This window comes from Cetorhinus maximus, chromosome 2 (genome assembly GCF_964194155.1).
Source record: "Cetorhinus maximus chromosome 2, sCetMax3.hap1.1, whole genome shotgun sequence".
NCBI classification, from domain to species: domain Eukaryota; kingdom Metazoa; phylum Chordata; class Chondrichthyes; order Lamniformes; family Cetorhinidae; genus Cetorhinus; species Cetorhinus maximus.
This window is the reverse complement of record NC_135880.1, coordinates 93041572-93065292: the sequence shown is the minus strand read 5'-3', so window position 1 is coordinate 93065292 and position 23721 is coordinate 93041572. Positions and strand designations below refer to the sequence as shown.

Below are 23721 nucleotides of genomic sequence, written 5' to 3'. Positions count from 1 at the left end.
GGGGTTTGGGACCTCCACTACCCTTTCAGCCAGTGTGTCCCACATTACTCTGTCGAAAAGGTCCTCAGCACCTCAGCTGTGAACCTCATGGCACTCAACTTAGATAAATGCCACCACGTTACTCATCCCTGCGCCAAGGGGAAATGTTGCCTTCTGCCCACCCGGTCTATGCCCCTCCTAACTGTATGAAGGTCAATAATGTGACCTCTCAATCTCCTGTGATCCACGGCAAATGTTGCAAGTGTTTGCGATGTTTCCTCAGCCCCGCAACTGTCCAGTCCAGCATGCATCCAGGTCAGGTACCTCTGCACTCTCCCCACTTCAATGGTACATAACATGCCATGTGGCATTCCTGAGGCCATCTGACTAGACTGTCTGCATGCGCCTCTAATGGGTGGGGCTCGTCTTGACTCTTTTCCACCCCACCAATGTTTGTCTCCTTAGGGTCTTGAAGGGCAAGCAACTTATGAGGCTGGGGGGGAAAGGGATGAAAGGTTTAACTGACTGTACGCTAACTGATGCACTATCTTTGTTGTTAATTTCAGCATCACCACCGCATGGCCATGCCCAAAGACACCGCAGCCTCCCCTCCACACCTGAGGCCCAACACGTGCAACTTGCAGCACATCATTTCAGCCAGCCAGGCACCAGCGCAGACACAAACACCTCGGTGGGGAAGTTTCCGTCGGCTAGTGTCCCAGGTTACAGTGGAGAGGGCACTTCACAATCGCTAGAGGGGATGGTAGGGACAGAGAGTGCTGATGGCGCCAGCAGCCAGAGGGCTGCAGGGGCCGAGGCACATGCTGAGTCCGGCACTGATGACATGCCTCTGGAGTTGTCACCAATGCAGCAGCTGCAGGACAAGCGGCAGGAATGGCGTTTGCATCTGGCAGGGTTGCATGAGGGTGTGCTTCAGTTGGTCTCTGCAATGGAGGAGTCCAGGCAGAATGCATGTGAAGGCATGAACCTCAGGGCAGAGCTTCAGGCTTCCTCCACTGAGAGATTGGCGACTCTCATGGAAAGGGGCTTCGATCGGATGGAAATTCTTCTGATTGGGTTACACTCTGACCTGCAAGCCCTTACAGCAGTACTGGCCATGGGTGGTCATTCCCAATGTGGGAGATGTTGTGGGCACCAAGCGTTGGCGCTCAGTGCCCATGCATCTGCAGTGAGCAGGGAGATCAAAAGGGACCTCACATCAGCGCAGCAGCTGCCTGTCATCGCTGCGAGCTCCTCTCAGGGCGCTCCGGATGAGGGCAGCAGCTCCTCCGCCCCTCTGCCAGTCAACGTTGCTTCCATTGAGGCTGCAACAACTGGGGAGGTGCCAGTTCTGGAACTGGCCACTCTCTCCCAGGTGGGGCCATCACAGTCTCCACGGGCCAGAGGACGGCCGCCAAGGCCATCAACGCCAACAGGACAGCAGAGTCAGCAGGCTGTCTCACAAGCCACTCTGACCAATGGAGCGGCACCTAGACATAGCACCCGCAAACTTAAGTATAAGGCACGTTAGGCACTCAACGGGTATGTCACTGGTGATTTTGTGTTGGCCTTAGAATAGGGAACAAAATTCTTCTTATTGCAATGGAGAAGTCTGTTTTTTTTTGGACATAATAAAGTCCCTTTTTCTGACCATGGCTGAGGGTGTTTCCTTTGTGCTGCATTTTTCTTTTTCACAGACATATCATGAGTGTTTGAGTGGACATTGATGTTTCTGTACTAAGCCCTAAGTTGCAGCTGATAAGGTGGAAGATGTAGCACCTAAGTGCCATGTGTGGAAGTTCCAGGCAATGCTGTTCCTGCTGATCCATGTGTGTGGAGCTAGCTGAAGGTTCTTTAGATTAAATTGGCCCGGGTGTCCCTGCCTCCTTGGTGTAGTAGCGGGTCGGCGTGCTGCCCCTCATCATCACCCTGTGCTTCCTCATCCTCTGAGCCACTGCTGGATTCATCATGTGCAGCCTCATCCAGGGCATCAAGGTCTTCACCTTCAACTGCATCCCCCCTTTCCAGCGCAAGATTGTGCAGAGCGCAGCATACTACCACTATCACAGAGACGCGATCTGGGGGGTACTGGAGTACGGCCCCTGAGTGGTCCAGGCAACAGAAGCGCATCTTGAGAAGACCAATGGCTCTCTCCACCACAGCCCTTGTGGTGCCGAGGCTCCTATTGTAGTGCTGCTCAGCTTCTGTTCTTGAATGGCGGAGAGGCGTTATGGACCACCTTTTGATGGGATAGCCCTTGTCACCCACCAGCCAACCATCCAGCCGAGCCGGAGCGCTGAAGAGCCCCGGCACCTGGGAGTGTCTGAGGATGTAGGTGTCGTGGGAGCTGCCTGGGTACCTTGCACAAACTTGCAGAATCAGCATCCTGTGGTCACACATTATCTGCACGTTCATGGAGTGGAAGCCCTTCCTGTTGCCGAAGGCACTGGGCTCACCTGCTGGTGCCTTGATGGCCACATGTGTACAGTCTATTGCACCCTGGACACGGGGGAAGCCAGCAATGGCTGCGAAGCCTCTGGCTCACTGTGTCTGACTTGCCTGGTTGCAGCGGAAGTGGATGAAGGTCAATGCCCGTCTGAACAGAGTGCCTGTGACCTGCTTGACACAAGTGTGGACAGTTGGTTGGGAGACACTGCAAAGATCACCCACCGAGCCCTGGAAGGAGCCAGAGGCATAGAAGTCAAGGGCAACTGTGAGCTTCAGAGCCGCTGGCATGGGGTGTCCACCCACACAGTTAGGAGATATCTCAGGGCCAATCATCTGACAGATATAGTTGACTGTCTCCCTTGAGAGTTGCAGACTCCTTCGGCACTGCACCTCAGTCATATTGAGGTAGCTGCTTCGCCGCCTATACACCCTGGCAGCAGGATAGTGGCGTCTTCTGCGGCCCCTTGTACCTTGGACAACCTCTTGGCCCTGCGCCCCTTGTGCCTGCGCCGGACTTCCCAAAGATGGCTCCCCTGGAGGCTGATTGTCCAGTCCTGGCCTCCTCCTTATTCTAGTCCTCCCTTCCTCCTCAGAGGAGCTGCCTCCAGTGGAGATGTCAGAACCCATACCCCCAGGTTAAATGGAGGCCTCTGGAAAGCTGCAGGCCTGAGAAAGATTACTGTCTGCAGACTGGTTTCAAAGTACACAAAAAGCACTTGGAACAGGATGTGAAATGCTAACAACCAAACAGGCAACCTTAAAACACTTTCTGCAATTAAAACTTCGTGGAAAACATGAACAACCCCTCTGAGCCCACATATCCCACCAGTGCATGAGTTTTATTAAAAAATCTCCTACCCGCCTGCCCGTTGGCCCCATGCGCCGACCCCAAGTTTGCACGGGCCCCTCAAAATCCTGGACAATTGGCAAGTTAAGGGCCTTAACGAGGCTTTCAATTAATGGCGGGATAGCATCCTGCTGCTGAGCGCACCCGCCAACCGAAATATCGCGGTGCCGCACGCTGACATCGGGACGTTCACACGACATCAGTGCGCGACATTTTAAGTGCTGACGTGCGGGTCAGCCGGAAAATTCTGCCCAGTGTGTTTATTTTTCCTAAAGATTACTAGTAAAATTTGTTCTATGATAAATTTTTATGATCAAGGAGGTAAATTCCAAAGACGTAGGGCCGAAATTTTCGCTGGGCAGGCAGGCGCGCGCCAGACCCGCTCAAGCGTGTAATGACACGCATTGACATTGGCCGAGCATGCCAACGTCAACATGCAGTTGCACAATAGTTCGGTCGGCAGGCGCATGCTGGAGTTGGCAACGCGCCCACTGACAATTAAAAGGCCTGTTAAGGCCATTAAGTAATCAATTGAATTAAATTTTTCGCTGCCCGTCCAAATTTTTTTGGAAACCTCATCCACAGACGGGATGAGGTTTCCAAAAGCAAATAAAATAAAAACTGTATTTTTTCATTAATAACATGCCCTTGCTCATGTGACAGGGTCACATGAGAGGACATGTTTCATTACATTTTTATATTTTTCATTTTTTTTTAATATCGCTTCATCTCCCTGAGGCTCGGCCCGCTCGCAGTCCTTCCCCTGCCCGCACAGGCAGCGCTCAATGCTGCCGCTCACGTTTCATGCTGGGCAGGCCTTAATTAGCCCACCAGCATGAAATCGCGGTCTGGTGTCGATCACAGTCGGCGGTCGGCTTCCCAACTGCCCTGCCCACCCCTGCCGAGCACCCCCACTAACGGCAAAATTCTGCCCATAGTGAAACAATGGGAATTTGCATTCAAAGGGGAAAATATGTAGAAAGGAGAGAAGGCGGTCTGTAAAGGCAAGTATTTTAAGATCTAACAAGTGTGAAACACCTTCAGCATCTAAGCCTCAAGCTACTGTCTACAACAAACTGAAGTTAAGAAAGCTCACTTTGAATTGGATTGTTCAGGGTATCATGTTTCTTTGCCTGGGTCTTTTAAAATATATGTGTCTTACTGTTGCCTTAACAGAGATGTAACTGGGAGTCAGATTAATTAGGGGATTTATAAATTGTGATAGTAGTAATTTGTAGACATATGTATGTGCTTAAAATAATTTCTCTTATTAATAGATGTTCAATCTAGCTTTGTAAAAACCTATAAGGCTCAGTGGTCTTGTTACTACTGAATCCAAAGCCCGCATCTCAAAACATGCAAATTGCAAAAATAGTTGTGGCAGTTTTCTCAAGTTTCCCTCTGAGATTTGAACGACTCAGCATTTACCCTCAGCTGTGCCATAACAGGTATTGAGTGGGTTGGTGGGCAATAGTGCACACTGTGCATAATCCACCTGGCTCCAATCTCAAAGATATTCAGAGGCATACTGTATAGACCCATTAGGATAAGAAAACTCAGCTAACAACAACCAGCAAAGATACAGTGGCTTTAAGTAGAAACCTTGCAAGAAAGTTTTGCATAAAAACTAAGAGCAAGACAAGAGGTTAATCAATCAAAAGACACAAATGTAATCCTACCTCAGAGTTCGGTCACTTACTTTCGTCATCATTACTTTATAGGCATAAAACCTTTTGCCTTTTCCTTTCCCAAGTGCACCTTCAAATTTCTCCACAAATTGCTGTGCTTCTCTGAAAATTGGGCAGAAATGACTCGATGAAATAAAAGCTACACCACATTAAAAATGTAGCAGCTAATTGTATCAGAACCAACATGTAAATTTAGAGCTTGTAGTTTGCTTGCCCATGATTAGCAATGATATCACTGTCAAAGTTTATTTCAGACCAAACAAAGTATTGTGTCATATTTTACCTAGGATATGGCATGAAGCCAAATCCGGAATGTTCATTGACAACAATGGCCTTTGTAAGTTATTAATAATTAACAACAATTTCAGTTTTGTTAGAAAGTAAACAAAGTAAGACAAAACATACGCCTGCTGGAAAATCTCTTCTAGCACTACTCACAATGTAGAAGCTTCCTCTCCACCTATTTCAGCCTTGAGCCTTACCTTTTTAAGCCATAGTCTCAGCTGAGGCTGAAAAATAATGGTTCAATTTACTTCAAGGACTCTCCGTCCCCTCCAAATGCCCATTGGAGCACCACTAAGATGTTGCTTTGGGTGGCCATCCTCTGTGGTTGGGACTCTACTGTGTGCCTGTTCTGCATAAATAAACAGCCTTAGCCCAGAAAAATGGGTCCAGGTGGAGGTGATATCAGGATGGCAGACAGAAGACCTACCTCATCACAGTACTGCAACAAAAAGGAGAATTCAGCTCCAAATGTTGTCAGGCTATTTTATCCTAGAGGATATCACAGCCAGGCTCAATACTCACCCAATGACCACACATGCAAATTTTGCACCTTGGTGCATTTAGCCACCCTGACATATTTGTTTACATAAAACATAGGTCTAGATTTTTGCTTTGACGGAGAGGCTCTCTGCCATGGTGAAAGTGGCAGAAATGCCCAAAAATCCAAAGGCCCACCCCTGAACACGGCATTTCCCATTTTCGCGGGAACAGGGCCCACATCTGCAGTTTACGGAAACAGCTGATGATTTAACTGGCCAGCTGGCCATTTAAATCATCAGCTGCCTCCACTGAAGTGGGATTTTTGTAGGCCAGGAGTATGAAACTCAATGTGTGCAGATTAGACCAGGTGAGAGCAGGTCTGAACTTGGTGCATTCATTTGGATGGCCAGGGTACCCCTTTGGAAAGGTAAGGTACCCTTCGGATCCAATTCTGGGACACCTTTGGGTGAGGTCAGGTGCCTTTAAGGTAGGTAAGGTGCCCATTGGAATTGTTAAAATTAGGCATAAATTGCGTTAAAAGTGCATAAACTCATCATTGTCGAGCTCATTAGAACTGTCAACAAATCTGTCAAAATCAACTGTCAAAACTGTCATAAGTACCTGTCAAAACTACCAGAAGCACTTGTCAAAGGGAGCCTTCAAGCTGTCAAGGCTTTTAAAAGTCCAGCTCTTTAAATCTTTGAACAAAATGTCTGGAATGTTAAAAAAAAATTACTTGCTATTTTACTCTGTCTGTTCTCATAAGCCTGAGGGTTACTAGATTACCATGCTCTGTACCCACCCCCATGGCCCCTCATACCCTCCATGCCAACCTATGCCCCTGTACCGACTCTGTGACCCTTTATAGCCACAGAAAGTAGTTGAGGCCAAAATATTGTATGTTTTCAAGAAGGAGTTTGATATAGCTCTTAGGGCGAAAGGGATCAAAGGATATGGGGAGAAAGGAGCAGATATTGAGTTGGATGATCAGCCATGATCATAATGAATGGCGGAGCAGGATTGAAGGGTCGAATGGCCTACTCCTGCTCTTATTTTCTATTTTTCTATTTTTCTATGTTTCTATTACTGCTGTATGATTGATTTCACAGCCATACTTTATCTCAGTGGGGTGCCTTCCGTTTCACAGTTTGATTGACAGCTACAAGTGTTTATACATGCTTTGATGTGGAACTATGAATTCCTATGTTTGTTTATATAAGGGATTGTGCATTTGAGTGAAATGTTTGCTGTTATAAGGCTAATTTAGCTGATGGAATGCAAATATAATAAATGGGTTTTTATGAATGAGAGTTTTTTTAATATGGTAAATTCTGCAATAAACTCTTATAACTTCAGTTTACAGAACTTCACTTTACCTAATTTTTCCATGGGTCCTGAGGTCTGCCCATGCCAGGTGAGTTGGCATGGTAGGTGTAAGGGCAAAAGCAGGTGAATAGGGAGCATGGGTTGGAATGAGTTGGCACGATGTGGCATTGGGGCTATAACAGCATTGGGGGTGACTGCAGAACATTGGTTGGCATTGGGGCTATAAGGGTCACAGAGTCGGTACAGGGGCATAGGACAGCATGGAGGGTATGAGGGGCCATGGGGGTGGGTACAGAGCATGAGGTTGCATGGATTGGCATGGACGAATGCCTCGATTGAACCTGCCTCCACCACACTTCCAGGCAGTGCATTCCAGACCCGAACCACTCGTTGTGTGATAAAGTTTTTTCTCATGTCACATTTGCTTTTTTGCAAATCACTTTAAAAATGTGCCCTCTCATTCTTGATGCTTTTACGAGTGGGAACAGCTTCTCCCTATCTACCCTGTCCAGCCCCCTCATGATTTTGAACATCTATCAAATCTCCTCTTAACCTTCTTCTCTCCAAGGAGAACAGTCCCAACCTCTCCAATCTATCCTCACAGCTGATGTTTCTCATCCTTAGAACTATCCTTGTAAACCTCTTCTGCACTCTCTCCAATGTAAACCCATTCTTCCTATAATGTGGCGCCCAGAACTATATACTATATTCCAGCTGAGGTCTAACAATTGTCTTATATAAATTCAGCATAACCTCCCTGTCCTTGTACTCTATGCCCCTATTAATAAAGCCCAGGATACTATATACTTTATTAACTGCTCTCTTCATCTTCAATGATCTATGCATATATACACCCAAGTCCTTCTGCTCCTGTACCCTCTTCAAAATTTCTCCCCTTATTTTATATTGTCTGTCCATGTTCTTCCTAGTAAAATGCCCCACCTCACATTTCTCCTCATTGAACTTCATCTGCCACCTATCTGCCCACTCCACCAACTTGACTATATCCCATTGAAGTTCCATACCATCCTCCTTGCTGTTCACAACACTCCCAAGCTTCATGTCATCCGCAAACTTTGAAATTGTCCCCTGCACACCAAGATCTAGATCATTAATATATATGTTATGTTGCAGCTTAGTTTATATACGGAACTTTGAAAGTAATAAATATAAGTGAATCACCCCATTCAAACGTTTTAGAATATTTTTTAACATCACCAATCTATTTTTTTTATAAAAAACAGAATCACATTATCCCGCTAATTTTCAAATAAGAATTAAATATTTGCGGTCCATTTAAATGATATCAGCCCAGCACACAATTTGCTGATGTCTAGTTAAATCTATCAGTTTACCTACCTTCTTAAGTCTCAACCATTTCATTTGCCTGTTAATCAGTGAACAGGCTAATCTAAACCAAGTGGGGCCCTCAAATATTTATGCAATTCAGGGTTGCATTACGTCAATGGGATCCCAATGCAAATTTAACCACAGCCAGAGTTGGAAAACCAGTGCAGCTTTATTGTTAAGCTGTAGCAGACATGGGGCTGAATTTTACAGGCCACCCATGGGTGGGAAAACAGGCAGGTGGACCTTTAAGTTAGGGTAATGTGCCATCAGCAGTGGGGCCACCACCCTCTCCACGATTTTACGGGTGGTGAGAGCTGCCTCCTCCCCAGGTTCTCTGTGTCAATCAGAAGCCTCCCTCCAAAAGTTTTGCCTCCCACACCCACCCTCTCCCACTGCCCTGTCCAACATGCCCCCCCCGCCCTCCACTTTCCCTCACTGGAACCTGTCAGCGAGATCTCAAACTTACTTGAAAGTCTGGGTTCATTATTGAATGCCATCTTCTTGGCCTGCCTGCAGTACCAGCAATGACCACTGCTCCTGCTTGGCACTGCTGGTGTGCAGAGCTGCCGGCCTGCAATTGGCCAGCAGTTCTATGAGGCAGGATGTCCTTGTGGAGATGGATGCAAGTCCCGCGTCATACTATTTAAAGGGCCATTGCCCAAAAAATTAAAATGGGCGAACCAACTAAGCGGAGGCGGGTTCACCCCAAAATTTATGCTGGGGCGAGGGGACCCAGCCCTAACGAAAAGTCCAACCCATGCAGTTAGTAAGCAACAGCTGCCCCATTCCTGCCCCAAATTCCTCCACATCCTTCCCTCCCTTAACACCGTCCCAAACACCCACTGCGTCATTTACTTGGAAGTTAGTTAGTTAAGAATGGAGCAAAAAAGGGCTGTGTCCTAGTCCCCACTTGTTTAGCATCTTTTTCTCCATGCTCCTGATATTTGTCAGCAAATGTGCGCTAGCTATATGAAGAAACCCCATCCAAAAGTGATTGTTTCCTGTGTGTCCGTTATCCTTCATAGATGGAAGGGTGCTAGTGGTGAGTGGGTAGCAAAGGACTGTCTGATCGTCGTCACCTGCCAAAAGATTGCTCTGCAACTTCTTCCCACTGAAAATGCATGTAAAGGAGACTGGTTTCATTTACATAACGCCTGTTTATAATACCCCAGGACTGAAACTATAAGGCGGAATCTCCCTAGCCAAGCAGGGCAGGCTACAAGGTGTGACTGGAGGAAATTCAGAAAAAGATGTGTCTGGTCAGGGGCCCAATGCATTTGCACCTCCAGGGGATCTTCCCAGAGGCAGGTCGGCACCTGTTGAAGCTGTCCAGCGGTGGCAAGTAGCCAATCTGCATAAATAAGTTCCCACTTGTGGGCTAATTGGAGACGCTGCCAGGATCTTCCCAGTGGTGGACGCACCTCCATCTTCTCCATACCCCTTACCCTGCCAACTAAGTGTTAAACCTAGCAGGTGCCTGTTGTAACTCCCCACCAGAGCCACAGCCATCAGTGGGCCAGAACTGCAAATGTCAGGCATTTTATGGAGGGGTTTCCCCTCCACAGGGGTGACCTGGCTGCTGTGGCCACCATTTATTTTATTAAGTTGTAACCTCTTCAGATAGAGGTGCCCTTGTAGTCCCCTCCTGTAGAGGCAGGGCAGTACCCAGCTCTGTTGGCAGAGCAACCATCCTTCTAAGGTTGTAGGCCCTCTGATTGGGCCAGCAACCTCAAGGACCCACCCACCATCCTTTCTTGGACGGTGGACCTGAATGCAGCTTCTTAATTGAATGCCTCCAGGAACATCTCCCAGACAGGGATCCTGACAGGCAGAGCAGGGTCAGAACCAAGAAATGCTCCTAGCTCACACTTATAGCCTAAGGGCAGAAGATTCTGCCCACAGTATTTGTTGTGTCCCACCTCACCAAGACCTGGACTGGTTGAAACCAATCTCATTGCATTTTTACAGTGTTAGCTATTTGTTTTAAAAAGTGTTTTAGTCACAACTTTTAAAAGTTACCATAAACTGTTATAACTTATAAAACAGATGCACCCACTTCAGTAATTGTAATTTCTGTTTCATGGGTGAGGGTTTGTTTCGTAAAGTTGCAATTAGTTTCTTTTTTTCTTCCACTTCCTCCTTCAGCTTGGCCATATCTTCCTCTGTAATGATTTCTTCTTCTTCAGATTCTTCTTCCGAGCTAGGAAGACCAAAAGAAAACTATTTATCATCACAGTTTTCTTTAAAGGAGAAAGCTATACAATCTTCAAAGTCGATTTAGGAAAAAGCTAACAATCGTACAGTAGGATTTAGTGTTCAGCTATTCAGAGACATGGTCCCATTTAAGTCTAATTAGTCTCTATTGCTATCACAACCTTAATGTATTTTTTTATTATTACCTTCTTATTATTGTAGTACTATTATGAATGGTCAGTTGAACTTTCCTCTCTCACTGATCCATGAAAATATGCCATTCTACCACTCTTCTCTGCATCCTCACCAAATTGAAGTTAAGGTTCATTGCACTATCTCATGCATTAATTCTTGCTGACCTCCTTACATCATCAATGCATCACTGTTCCTTTCTTCCTATAACTTACTGGTTTTTAAAGCCCAAGCTTGGCATCATCTAATCACTATCTCCTGATTAGCCTTGTTTTATTTATTAGTGCTGGGGTTTTACTTACTGCAGGTGGCTGGGCTTAGCTGTCGAGAGCTTCATGTCATTTCCTTTGGGGGAGTGGCCAACAGCGGGTCTTCCCCGGGATCAAGGACCCCAGGAGCGGAAATCCCGCCCGCTGAGAGCTACCAGCCAATCAGAGGCTGAAAGCTATCCATTCCACGCAATGCCAGCAGAAACGGTTGCAACTGCAGTCAATGCACCCAGGGAGAACCCCAGGATCACCAAGGGACCCAGGCCACAGGTGGGTGAGGGTGGCATGGGAGTCACGGGGTGGGGGTGGGTCACAGGAGAAAGGGGGGTGGGCATTGGCAACAAGTGCAGTGAGGCGGCTCTCAGTGGGTCCACCCCACTACTTCCTATTGCTAGGTCCCTTGATCAGGCACTGAGTGCCTAACAATGAGGGATGCTCCCCCCACCCGCTACCACCACCTCCCTACCAACCCCGAACCCCTGGGAGCCCGCAAGCAAACACGACAGGGGTTGCTTTTTGGGTTTCCCACATGGCAACTGCTCCATCGGTTGTTGGTTGAATACCAGCAGTGGTGGCACGAGGCCTTTAATTGGGCATTAATTGCGGTGGGGCGGCGGGAATGCCAGCCACGAGCCTTCCTGCCCTAGACTTAATCGAGGCAGAGGTGGGAAGGCAGCAGGGTCCCAAACCGGCCCTCCGGCCCGATTAAGTGACCCCACCGCCTCCAAACCAGCCTCGGAGGAGGGCATTACATTCCACCTATGATCTTTGCAGCATTGGCTGCTTTCCCACACTAGCAATTTAAAAAGATAAGAAAACAATAGCAACTCTTACCACTCCAAAACTATAGAATTCTTTAATTTTGGATAATATCCTTTGTATCTGTTGAGAATTTGGATCAGGTATCATGAAGGGCTAAATGACTAGGAATTGTATCATATATTTTACCCCTCTCCTAACTTGACTCAGTTCTGCTGAAGGGTCATGAGGACTCGAAACATCAACTCTTTTCTTCTCCGCCGATGCTGCCAGACCTGCTGAGTTTTTCCAGGTAATTCTGTTTTTGTTTCAGAAACAAGTCGTTGGGTGGAATCATGTTGAGGCATCGGGGTCTTGCCTGCTGGCTGGAAGGCTCACTGAACCACAAATCAATCAGGCAGTGGCAAGGCCAGCAGCAGGGCTTCCTCTGGAATCAGGTGCAAAAGTCTCACCTAGCAAGGGTTGTCAGCCAATCAGAAGCCAGCAGCTCTTGTGCTCAGCTGCGCCATGAAGGAAGTTGTGGCTGCTGCAAGGAGAACACCCCCCCCAGAGTCTCAGGATCGCAGAACACCCGGGATAAAGGTAAGTGGTGTGGGGGGGAGGGAGGATGGTTCGCGGGGTGGGGGTCATGGAGAGACGGCTAGAGAGGGATCGGCAGAAAGGGCAGGGGGTTGGCTCTCAGTGGGCAACCTCCCCCAGTCTCAATGTCCAGTCCCTCGATCAGGCACTAAGTGTTTTTGATTGAAGGACCTTCCCCCTCCAATCCCCACCCCCTCCCCACCCCCCACCCCCCCATCCTCCGGCAGAGATGACAAGCTGCCTGCAGGGTAGCAGCTGTTGTGCACGCCACATGGCAACAGGTCTACCAGCTGCTAAATTAATCCCAGCAGGGATGGGATGAGGCCCTTAAGTGGTTATTAATTGGCCACTTAAGGGCCTCAATTGGCGGTAGGGTGAGAGTGTCGACCATGGATCTTTACGCCAAGTACTTAATTCCGGTGGAGGTGGGAAATGCCCTTCCTGCCTCCAAGCTCACCACCAGCAAGAGCACAAGGCCCATCCTGACCACCATTCCATGCTGGTGGTTATTCTCCATGTGAGTAGTCATCCTAATCTCGTGTCCACCCTGTTCCCACATCACTTTATCTCCCTTTCCTTCAACCACCTATCTAACTGACCATAGTACTGTGATGTTTTTAAGTTAAATAAATGAAAGGAGTTGTAAAAACAGAAATCTTGCATGTGCATGGTATAAGGCATCATAAGGTATCTACGAATCACATTTAATGTACTGAGATTTTTTCCTCTCTTCAGGAATTGACTGCTAGGTTCTTAATAACTCATCTGTGTGTCTATTATTTGAGCAGCCATACTGCATTCTAACATAGCAAGACTGATTTTCCCCACAAATGGTGTTCCTCATTTTACTTTGTACATTATTTTGTATCTTTGCTTCAACACAAAAATACTATTTTCTTTGCTGGCACCATACAATGAAAAATCTGTTAAGTACTGAGCACCTTTGTTTGGCTTAATGTGCACTTCTGAATTTTCACAGTTTGAATGTAAATGCTAAGTTTAAAAAGAATCATGGAAGCAACTGTTACTGCCTGAATTGTTGCATTACCTCAAAGGGTAATTATTGCATTTTAAAACTGATGTTTGGAAAAGTTAGGAATGTTTGTGTAAAGGTGCATTTTGGATTTATCAGAACAAAGTCTCTCTACATAAGAAATGGAGGATAAAGAATTTGGGCAGAATTGTCCCTGCCCGCTGGCGTTGGGCCTGTTCAATGGCATGAGCGGACAATATGCCAAGAAGGCTAAAAATCGGTTTCACAATGTTGTGAAAGCAGTTTGCGATCATCCACTCAGCCCGTCGATGGCGAGCCGCGTTTCCCACCATCGGACGTCAGGAACCTCATTATAATACAACAGTGTATCATTATAAAGCCAGCTCATCTGACTCATCCCCCCCCCTCACTGGATCGTCTGCCCAGGTCGGTGTGATTGCATGCCAACATGTTTTACAACAGCATATGTAAGGCTGCACTTTGAGGGGAACTTGGAGGTGAGTGCACAGTAACGTTGAGGAGTGCTCGTGCGGGTTGCCTGTTGGACTTCAAGGTTGAGCCATATTGGTGTGGGGCCAAAGGCTGCCCTGTGGTTGAGGTGACTTTGTGGGGGGGTGAGGGGCAAAGGCTGCTCTGCAGTTGAAGGCAGTGCACAAGCATGTGCAGTGTTGGGTGGGGGGGTAGTGGAAGAGCAAGGGAAGCAGCCACATATTAGGGACAAATTGTATAAAGTGACCACTTCTCTGCAGCTGAGACAATTCAGGTGTAACCACATTGATATGAGTGGAGTCGGGCCTCTAGCTTATCTGCCCACTCAAGCAATGCAGAAGCATCAAAGTGCCACCAAGTGCTCCAGAGCATTTCACCCCTCGGGCACAGACTGCAAACTAATGAACATTTTAGTGTTCGATAGAACAGTTGAGCGACTGGGCATGTTGTAAAATCTCTTTGCTAAAGCTGGCCATGGAGCAGTCACTGGTGGAGGCTCACAGCCCCTTGCAATGTCATCATCTCCGTTTGGACCAATGTCCCCCATGGTTCAAGCTAAAAGTGCAGCTTTGCAGTGTGGGTTAGGAGAATGCCTGCGCCTGAGCTAGAACACAGCATGCAGTCCAATGGGCAAAGCTGCCGCCAATCGGTCAGGTGGACTGGGGTGGAGGAAGGTGTGGTTTCGGGCAGCCATGCAGCGCACTAATCTCTGGCCATCCAAGTGGTGGCCAGCACTCTCCGGGATGCAATAAGGGACCTTCAGACTTAACCAATACAGGTTCCTGGTACACCCATGCTAACCCACTCATCTCTTTCTTTCATCCTGCAGGAGGAGTACATCAGGGTCATGGAGCCTGGTGAACTAACTGTAGGCCTCGTGGTGTACAAGGAGTGAAGACGATGGAGGAGAGATCGACTGAGGTGCCTGGCTGCGCAGAGGGAGGAGCAGCACCCTCTGAAAGAAGGGGCGGCTGGGGCTCCTGCACAAGCTGCCGAAGAGCCACAGTGAGCCGTCCTGGTCAGCGCCTAGCTAGACTCAGGGACTATAGACACCGCCTTTCATTCCTGCAGATGACTGAGGACCAGTGTCACCTAAGACTGCACATGTCTAGGGAACTGGTCAGTCACATCTGCCAGCTACTGCAGGATTTGGCGCCATGGGGACATGGAAGGCATCCACTGCCAGTGGCCATGAAAGTGACAGCGGCACTCACTTTCTATGCCAGTGGCTCCTTTCAGGGCACCACAAGTGACCTCTGAAGGATTTCACAAGCCTCCACCCACAAATGCATCTATGAGGTCACGGATGCCATCTTCAAGAGGGCACACAACTTTGTGCATTTCGCCCGAGACCAGGAAAGCCAGGATGCAAGAGCGATTGGATTCGCCCAGATCTCAGGTTTCCCACAAGTGCAGAGTGCCATTGACTGCACTCACGTGGAGCTCAGGTCTCCGTTGCTATAAGTGGTGAACTATGTAAACCGCAAGGGCTTCCATTTGCTGAATATGCAGCTGGTGTGCGACAACCACAAACACATTCTGCAGATCTGCGCACAGTTTCCAGGGATTGTGCACGACTCCTACATTCTCAGTCAGTCACAGATCCCTGACGTCTTCTAGGGTCCACAGAGGCTGCAGGGTTGGCTCTTTGGGGACAAGGGCTACCCGCAGAGGACTTGGCTGATGACACCCATGTAGTGGCCTCAGAACGAAAGTATAACAAGGCTCATGCTGTAACTTGCAACTTGGTGGAGCAGACCATCGGGATGCTGAAAATGAGGTTCCGGTGCCTGGACCATCTGGCAAAGCCCTGCAGAGGGTCCACAGAGGATGTCACGCATCGGCGTCGCTTGCTGCGCCCTTTACAACCTGGTGCTGCAACGGGGAGAGGAGCTGGCTGAAGACAAGATGGAGGAGCTGGAGGTCTTCTCCAATGAGGAGGACGTCGAAGAGGATGAGGGTGAGGACGTCCTTGAAGGCAACGATGGCGGCGATGAGTCCCTCGCACTGGCCAGACGAGGCAGCCGTGCACAGGAGACCCTCATAGCTGCTAGATTTGTGGAGTATGATGACGACATGCAGTGAGGAGACACCATAAGATCCTCACATTGCATCCATGAACGTTGACTCCAGTCTGGCTTATGACAGCGCACATACACTCTGTGGCACACTCCTGTCAAGGAGATACAGTGGAGGCCCTATTTGTCGCTCAATTGCAGCAGGATGATGACGACTTGCAATAAGGACACTCCACTAGGAGTCACTGTTTAAAAAATAAGGGTCGTCCATGAGATGGGGCGTATTTTTTTTCTCAGAGGGTCTTGAGTCTTTGGAACTCTCTTCCTGAAAAGAAGGTGGAAGCAGAGTCTTTGAATATTTTTAAGGCTGAGGTGGATAGATTTTTGATAAACAAGGCGGTGATAGGTTATCGGGGGTAGGTGGGATGCAGATTTGAGGTTACTATCAGATCAGCCATGATCTTATTGAAAGGTGGAGCAGGCTCGAGAGGCCAAATGGCCTACTCCTGCTCCTTGTTTGTATGTTTGCATGTAGATCTTCACATAGCCTCTGAGAATGTCTGTTTCCTGTCTGGCTGAGGGCAGGTCACTTGCGCTCTGTGATCAGGGTCATATCATAGAGACACAGCCATGAAATTTTAAAAGCATCTGATCTTTTGTCTGCCTTCATCACCTGACCCCTTCAGGAGCACAGCATCACTAGTCACAGATGCTGAAGAAGATGGGGGACAGCCCCACCTTAAAGATGCTGAGAGCACACAGAGAGAATGATGATACTCTAATGCCTGCCCACTACATCCTGGCAGCTGAGAAAGAGAGAGTTTTGTAGAAGACCGTTGCAAAGACTTGGGGGAGAAGGGGTGTGTGTGTGTGTTGTTTAAGATCTTGCCACCCCACCCCACTCCTCGCTCCAACCGTGTCTGATACCAGGTAGCCTGGTGAAGAGGGACAGGGCTGACTCCTGTGTGCCAGGCAATACCGGCTGCCTAGTGAAGACATTGCCCTCCCCCAATGGGAAGAACATCGAGGCCCCCACCCACACTCCACTCCTCCGAGTGACACCCACCGAACCTTTACCCTTTCCCTCCTGTGTCTCCCCGTCCTTTGCCCCTCTCCCTCCTCTCCTCTGTTTTTTGTCATCCCGGAGGGGGAGGTTACACCATCCTTTTCCCCTCGTCCCGGGGGGAGATATTGTTGAATATAGAGCTCGGGGTGGGGTGTGGCTCAGCCCCTATGGCTGCGACAGGGTCGCCTGTAGCCGGGCCTTCCCGGGTGAATTTGGAGGCGGTGCTGTCACTGGTGGCAGGGCCCTCCAAGAAAACCTATGCGGGAGCAGCTGATTCTGCGGCCCCGTCACCTTTTCACCACCTTACTAAGGACCTGGGAGTGAAGAGCTACACCCACCCCGACATGACGATTGAAGCGTGCGTTGTTGGCCCCCTCAGCCATAGTACGTGAGGGGGTCGACAAAGAGGCGGAAATCCAGGGTCGAGGAGTTGGAGAATGAGGTGCTTGACCATAAGGCATGTCTCCATCAGCCCGAACCGGACCCGGGCCTGTGGCTGGTGTTTGATGAAAAGAAGGGGGCGCTGCGGGACCTGCAACTCCTCGGGTCCAGGGGCGCATACATGAGGTAGCGGATCCAGTTCCTCATGGACCTGGACCTTGGCTCCCCGTTCTCCTCGCTGGAAAAAAAGCACGGGGTCCGTCAGCAGCTCCTTACGCTGCTGGCCGACGACGGATCCCTTGTCTCGGATCTGGAGGACATCAGGGTCATCGCCCGAGATTATTACACTGCCCTGTTCTCTCCGGATCTGTCCAGCGAGGATGCTCGTAGAGTTTTGTGGGAGGACCTGCCGCAGGTCAGCCCAGAATGCGCCGGAAAGCTTGACTCCCCTATAAGTCTGGGGGAGCTGACCGGCGCCCTCGACAGCCTCTCCAGGGGCAAATCCCCGGGGCTGGACAGGCTGACCATGGAGTTCTTCAGGGCGTTCTGGGATGTCCTGGGGAGTGACTACATGGGGGTCCTGGGGGAGAGTATTGCAAATGGGGAGATGCCCCTTTCATGGCGCAGGTCGGTCATTGCCCTGCTGCCTAAAACGGGGGATCTCCTCCATCCTATAACTAGCGCCCAGTCTCCCTCCTCAGCACCGATTATGAGATCTTTGCCAGGGCCATGTCTTCTCGCCTTGGCATCCTGCTGGACCACACAATCCACCCTGACCAGTCCTACACAGTGCCGGGCCGCACCATTTTTGATAACATCCATCTTGCCCGGGACATCATTCATTTTTCCCAGACAGGAAGGTCTCTTGATCAGGAGAAGGCGTTCGACAGGGTGGATCACGAATATTTATTCGGGACTCTGCGAACATTCAGGTTCGGGATGCATTTTGTCGCCCGGATCCAACTTCTGTACACTGCCACAGAGTGTCTAGTTAAGGTTAACGGGTCCCTGATGGCACCCTTTCACTTTGGGACAGGGTGCGTCAGGGCTGCCTCCTGTCTGGCCAGTTGTATTCTATCTGTGTGGAGCCTTTCCTGCGCTTCTTGCAGACAAGATTGTCAGGATTGGTTCTGTGTGGGCCGGGCATCGGGGTGGTACTCTCAGCTTACGCCGATGACGTGTTCCTCATGTTCCGACCCGGCTGACCTGCAGAGGATGCGTGAGTGCCAGGAGGTCTACTCTGCCACATCCTCTGCCAAGATCAACTGAGGCAAGTGTTCTAGACTCTTGGTCGGTCAGTGGCAGATGGATCCCCTACCCGAGGAGCTCAGGCCGTTCACCTGGAGCAGGACCAGCCTCCTCTACCTGGGGGTCCATCTCTGCCCTGCTGAGGAATCCTGGCCGGCGAACTCACAGGAGCTGGAGGCCAAAGTCTCCACTAGCCTGCGGCGCTGGACAGGACTGCTCCGAGTGCTGTCTTACCGGGGTCGAGTTCTGATCATAAACCAGCTGATTGCTGCCATGATGTGGTACCGGCTGGTCACTTTGACCCCTCCCCAAAAATCCAGAGAATGCTCGTCGACTTCTTCTGGGACAGAAGGCTGCACTGGGTCACTGCTGAGGTTCTGAGTCTCCCACTAGGGAGGGTGGTCAGGTGCTTGTGTGCCTATGCACCCAAGTTGTGACTTTCCGCCTTCAGGCCCTGCAGCGATACTTTTACGATGAACCCCCTCCGAGATGGTGTGCCCTGGCGACTTATTTCTTCTGCCAGGTGCACGGCCTGAATTATGACGTGCAGCTCCTGTTTGTAGACCTGAGGGGCCTTCGTGGCTCCTTGCAGGCATTGCCCGTCTTTTACCAGGACCTGATCAAAGCCTGGAACATGGTCGCCTCGCGACGCAGCTCTCCACTATCAGGAGTAGCGGCTATCAACAGAGATCCACTGCTCAGGAATCCACCCCTCTGTCCTTTTCAGTGGCTGGTGAAAAGGAGGGCTGTGGCTGCTCGGGTGACCAGGATCGGGGAAGTGCTGGGTGGCGGAGGAGTGGGCTGGATGTCACCACAGGAGTTGGCGCATTGCGCGTCCATGGAAGTCCGGCTCATGGCCAATGCCATTCAAGACCTTAGGATGGTCGTGCTCGGCCCCGGCGTCATTCTGGGTGTCGAGGTGGCACAGGTGCACGGTGGACTTCTGTCCAAGTGTACCCCTGTTCAGATAGAATTCCACATTGGCCCCAAGCCCGGAACCCTCCCTCAGGAGCCAGTGCCCCACAACCCGAGTCGCCTTGCAGAAATGTCCTCCCTGACCTTCAGCACAGAGTGGAGAAGTTTCCTGTATGGGCTGCTGCTGCACACCCTTCACTTCCCTGCCCTCACCCGCCGCTCATACACGGCCTGGCATGCCTTGTTGCCATCCGAAGGCAGAGATCCCCAGTGGGGGGCCCTCTACGGGAATGTGTTCCCACTTTCCATCAGGGACCTGCAGTGGAGGGTGTTGCACACAGCAGTCCTATACAACCATAGGTTCTGTCAGTTCACGAACTCCCAAGATACCTACGTTGTTTGTGGCCTTCTGGAGTCCATGGACCATATTTATGTTAATTGTTGTAGGCTGCACCCCCTTTTCAGTTATTTAAAAAATCTTTGACTGTTGTTTTGTTTGCACTTCAGTCCCACGCTCCTGATCTATGGGCACCCAGTGCGAAGGGGGCCCAGGAGGGAGAAGGACCTCCTCATGAACCTACTCTGGGCCTGGCCAAGTAGGCCAGCAACAGGTTCAGGCAGCAGGCAATCGACGGGGTCGTCCGACCTGACTGTCTGCCCCTCTTCCGCAGCAATGTTCATGGCTGGATATCCCAGGAGAGGGAGCACGCGGCGTCTGCCAGCACTGCCGAGGCCTTCCATGCTCGGTGGGCGCTGCAGGGACTTGGCTGTTTTATTGAACCTGTTAATCACAATTTGGTTTGATGTTTGCAAATCTGCTTTAAATTTTGTCTTTGTTTTTGCAGTTTCCCTTTAAGGGGCTGCTTTTAACTTTGTCCCTAATTTTGTTAATTTAGTTTACTTGGTTGACTCAAAAGAGTTACATCTTCTTAACCTTCTTAATCCTGCCGCTACGTCTTGGTGCTCCCCGGACATCCACAGCAGAGGGGAGGCAGCCTGCTAACTGTTATGCCCTGTCTATGATGACCTTGATGGGTGTCAAGGTCATCATAGACAGATAGTGTCATCTCTGGAGGGCCGAGACCTGGAGGGCCCCGGCCTGCTTTCAGGGTGTTGCTGTGTGGCAGTGGCAACCACCTCGGCCTGTGGAGCTGGAGCTCTCGGGGTCACAGGAAGAGGGGATTCAGATGGGCCAGACACTCTCGGAGTCACCTGGGTGGATGGTCCTGCAGTGTGCACCTGTTGATCCTCCTCCCTATGGGTGCCCAAAGGCCCCTGGCTGACTCCTTGAGGAGAAGGGGAAGCTGGGGTGAGATTTAGTTGCCCTACACCCCTCTCGCATTCATACTGTTGGAGGTGAACTATGCCATCAGCAATGGAGTTCAGCCCGCACAGCAGTGCAAGGCCGATGTCCTGGACCAAGGTCTCCATGGCACTCGCCATCCTACCAGTGCTGACCTCAGTGCTTTGGCATGCCGGCGCTATCACCTCATCTGAAAGCAGATGGACTCCTCCATCGTGCCTTGCAATCTGAGCAGTACAGTGGATATCCCTTCCTGATGTTCCCAAGTTTGCCTTTGCAGCTCCAGCAACTGTGACACGCCCAAGCCCAGAGGCTCGTCATCTGACTTGGATTCAGCAGATTTCTGGTCTCCAGCAGTTCTCCAAGTGATGGACACCTGGGAAGTCCCTGCCGTCTCCTGCTGTGGATCAGAAAGTGTGATATGCTCACCAGATTGTGATCCCGAAGCTACTCTAAAGCTAGGTCCCACCGAGGGCCTAGTCTTTGCAATGGTGGAGGATGTGGGTGAGCGCTGTGACTGGACTTCAGGTTCCTCTTCAGAGGTTTCTTTGGGGCTTGATTGGAGGCTCTGGGTTTTGGACTCTGTCAACTGTTTGGCAGATGTGCCTGCGAAAGCAAAGAGAGATAATTAGTGCATGGCAGTGGCCTGTGAAATAGGACACATCACTCATGGCATGGTTGTCTGATGGATGTTGCACTGTTGGATCTTCACTTGGTAGAGCAGCACTGACCTCACTGTCAGCACAGGAACCTTCCAGATCCTTGCCAGCCAGCTGGATGACTCTGTTTTCAAAGTCCGCGAGGACCATGATTTCAGGTATTCTTCCATCTGTAAGCGACCTCTCCCTCTTGTGTGCTAGCTTGTCCTGCATGACTAGAGATGGAGAGAGTGTAAGCAGGATGCCTGCCAGGCCAGATGCCTGGCATGTGTGGGTGGTGAGTGGTGCCATGGATGAGATGATGAAACAATCAACAGGCCAGATGAAGGTGTGTGTGAGAGAGTGAATGGTGATGTCCCTTGAAGTGGCAGTGAGTGAGAGCCCTGTGGACGTGTAATGGGTTTAGTGAGCGTGTGAGCTGAGAGTGATGAGAAGAGTGACTTACCCTGGTGGAACGAAGGAGATCATTCATCCTCTTGCAGCACTGGGTAGATGCCCTCTTTTGCAGGGCATTGGTGCTGACCACCGATGCCACCACCTCCCAAGCAGGATTAGTGAGGTTGCAGCCCATCTTGCGGCCAGAGCCGGGGTAGAGGACATCATGGCGAGCCTCCAATGTGTCCAAAAGGCATCCTAGGGTTGCATCATTGAAACTGAGGCTGCAGTCTTTTTGCCTTTCAGAACCATGTCTTCTTTGCAGCAGACACAGGGTGGAAGCACTGAGAGGTGTGCATGCAGCTGTACTTTAAATATGGTGCCTGGCGTGATGAAGTGGTGAAATGATGGCATGGTGGTTAAATGAGAACCCACCCGCCATGGAAACAGTGTGTTTCGTGGGAATGCATAATTAATTTGGCGGGCTTGGGACGATACGGCATGAAAAGCCACCATTGCGGCCGGATGGTAAAACATCATTTTACCTGCCCACTACCACACTTAGTGCAAATCTGGGATGATTTCACCCATTGTTTGATGTTCACTGGTCTGTGCTAATTATAAATGAGATTAACCTCTTAGGATTCAATGTTGAAAGAAAGGTAGACAGGGTGAAAAACTTGATTTTGTTTCAAAAGTAAGAATTCTTAACAAATTATATTTAGATGCAGGTTTGGAAGTTTAAATAATAGAAATCTAGGGGTGGGAAATTCATGAAGGACTGTTTTCCACCATAGCGGGTGCAATGCATGATCACCCAGTGGCCTTTCCTGTTGAGCCTGACAGCACCCAAACATCATGCTACCTCCTCATCTAAATAATTTCAGTGTGCAGCCCAGCGCAGGACCTGCAGTTGACTGGCTGCACGCTGGCTTCTGTGAGGCAGTGGCAGTCTCCATCATGCCTTTGCCTTTGCCACTCATCCTTTGCAGGCAGCTCCCAGCTCCTGGTAATGCTCAGCACCATTAATTGGGCATTTATATTTCACAATTGTGTCGCATGTCACAGACATGACCCAGAGTTCAAAGCCGGAAATTATCCAGGTGTCTAGTTTCCGACCCTGAATTGAAAATCAAGCCCCGCTTTCATTTACTGTCCCCTTATCAGTTCAGGCTTAAATAATATAAAAACTTAAATATGAATGGGCAAGTCTAACTAACAGCAGAAGCATTAGATGATCTGCCATAACAAATTATGGCTCAATGTAATTCTATCTAGGCTAACATTGGAAATTCCTGCACTTATTTGATCTGGCAGAAATAACATCCATTGTACCTGAATACCACTCTCCCCACCCATGAACCAGAGCACTTCCACTCACTTTTCATGGGTGAAACAATGAGGTTTCAAACGTTCAAATGTTAATAAAAACAGTTGCTTACCTGTGAAGTCACTCAGCCGGTTGTCAACAGCTGTCATACTTAGAGCTGGAATCAAGGATTTTGGAAATTGGAACTGAGAACATTACAAACAGTTTCTCCACATTCACATACTACAACTTTTTTAAAGGACAGAATGAATTGGATAAAATGATGTGAACTGGGTCTAATTCAGGTTCCTTCAAATCAATTGGAATGTTTTATGAATCAAAATTCTTTCGTTATTGTAGTCATGTAAATTGTACAGTCTTCATTTTTAAAATCTATAAATGGAAATCGAGGTGAGGCCATCTTGTGATACTAGTTTGAAAAACTATAACGAATAGAAAGTTGAGGTTGTTCCCAATTAAAGGATGAAAGATTAGATTGTCTTTTTCCAGCAGCAATTAGGACCACACCATGAATTGAGGAATTATATGCATTAGGTTTGTTCTCGAGT

The 23721-nt window shown here is 49.3% G+C and overlaps 2 protein-coding genes across 2 annotated transcripts in view; one reads left to right on the top strand and one right to left on the bottom strand.

Annotated features, from left to right (window-relative positions):
• The window catches only part of LOC144695939 (AN1-type zinc finger protein 5-like), a 506091-nt gene that overhangs the window by 336570 nt on the left and 145800 nt on the right, over positions 1–23721 (top strand). The window lies entirely within an intron of this gene.
• Positions 1–23721, bottom strand: part of LOC144691242 (transmembrane channel-like protein 1) — a 113570-nt gene that overhangs the window by 84974 nt on the left and 4875 nt on the right. The window contains exons 4-8 of the mRNA XM_078559290.1: positions 20095–20287; positions 17414–17581; positions 11087–11109; positions 10460–10603; positions 4974–5064 (exon numbers count right to left, since the gene is read on the bottom strand). Of these exons, the coding sequence (XP_078415416.1) occupies positions 4974–5064; positions 10460–10603; positions 11087–11109; positions 17414–17581; positions 20095–20287 (619 nt within the window). The remainder of the gene's footprint in view (positions 1–4973; positions 5065–10459; positions 10604–11086; positions 11110–17413; positions 17582–20094; positions 20288–23721) is intronic.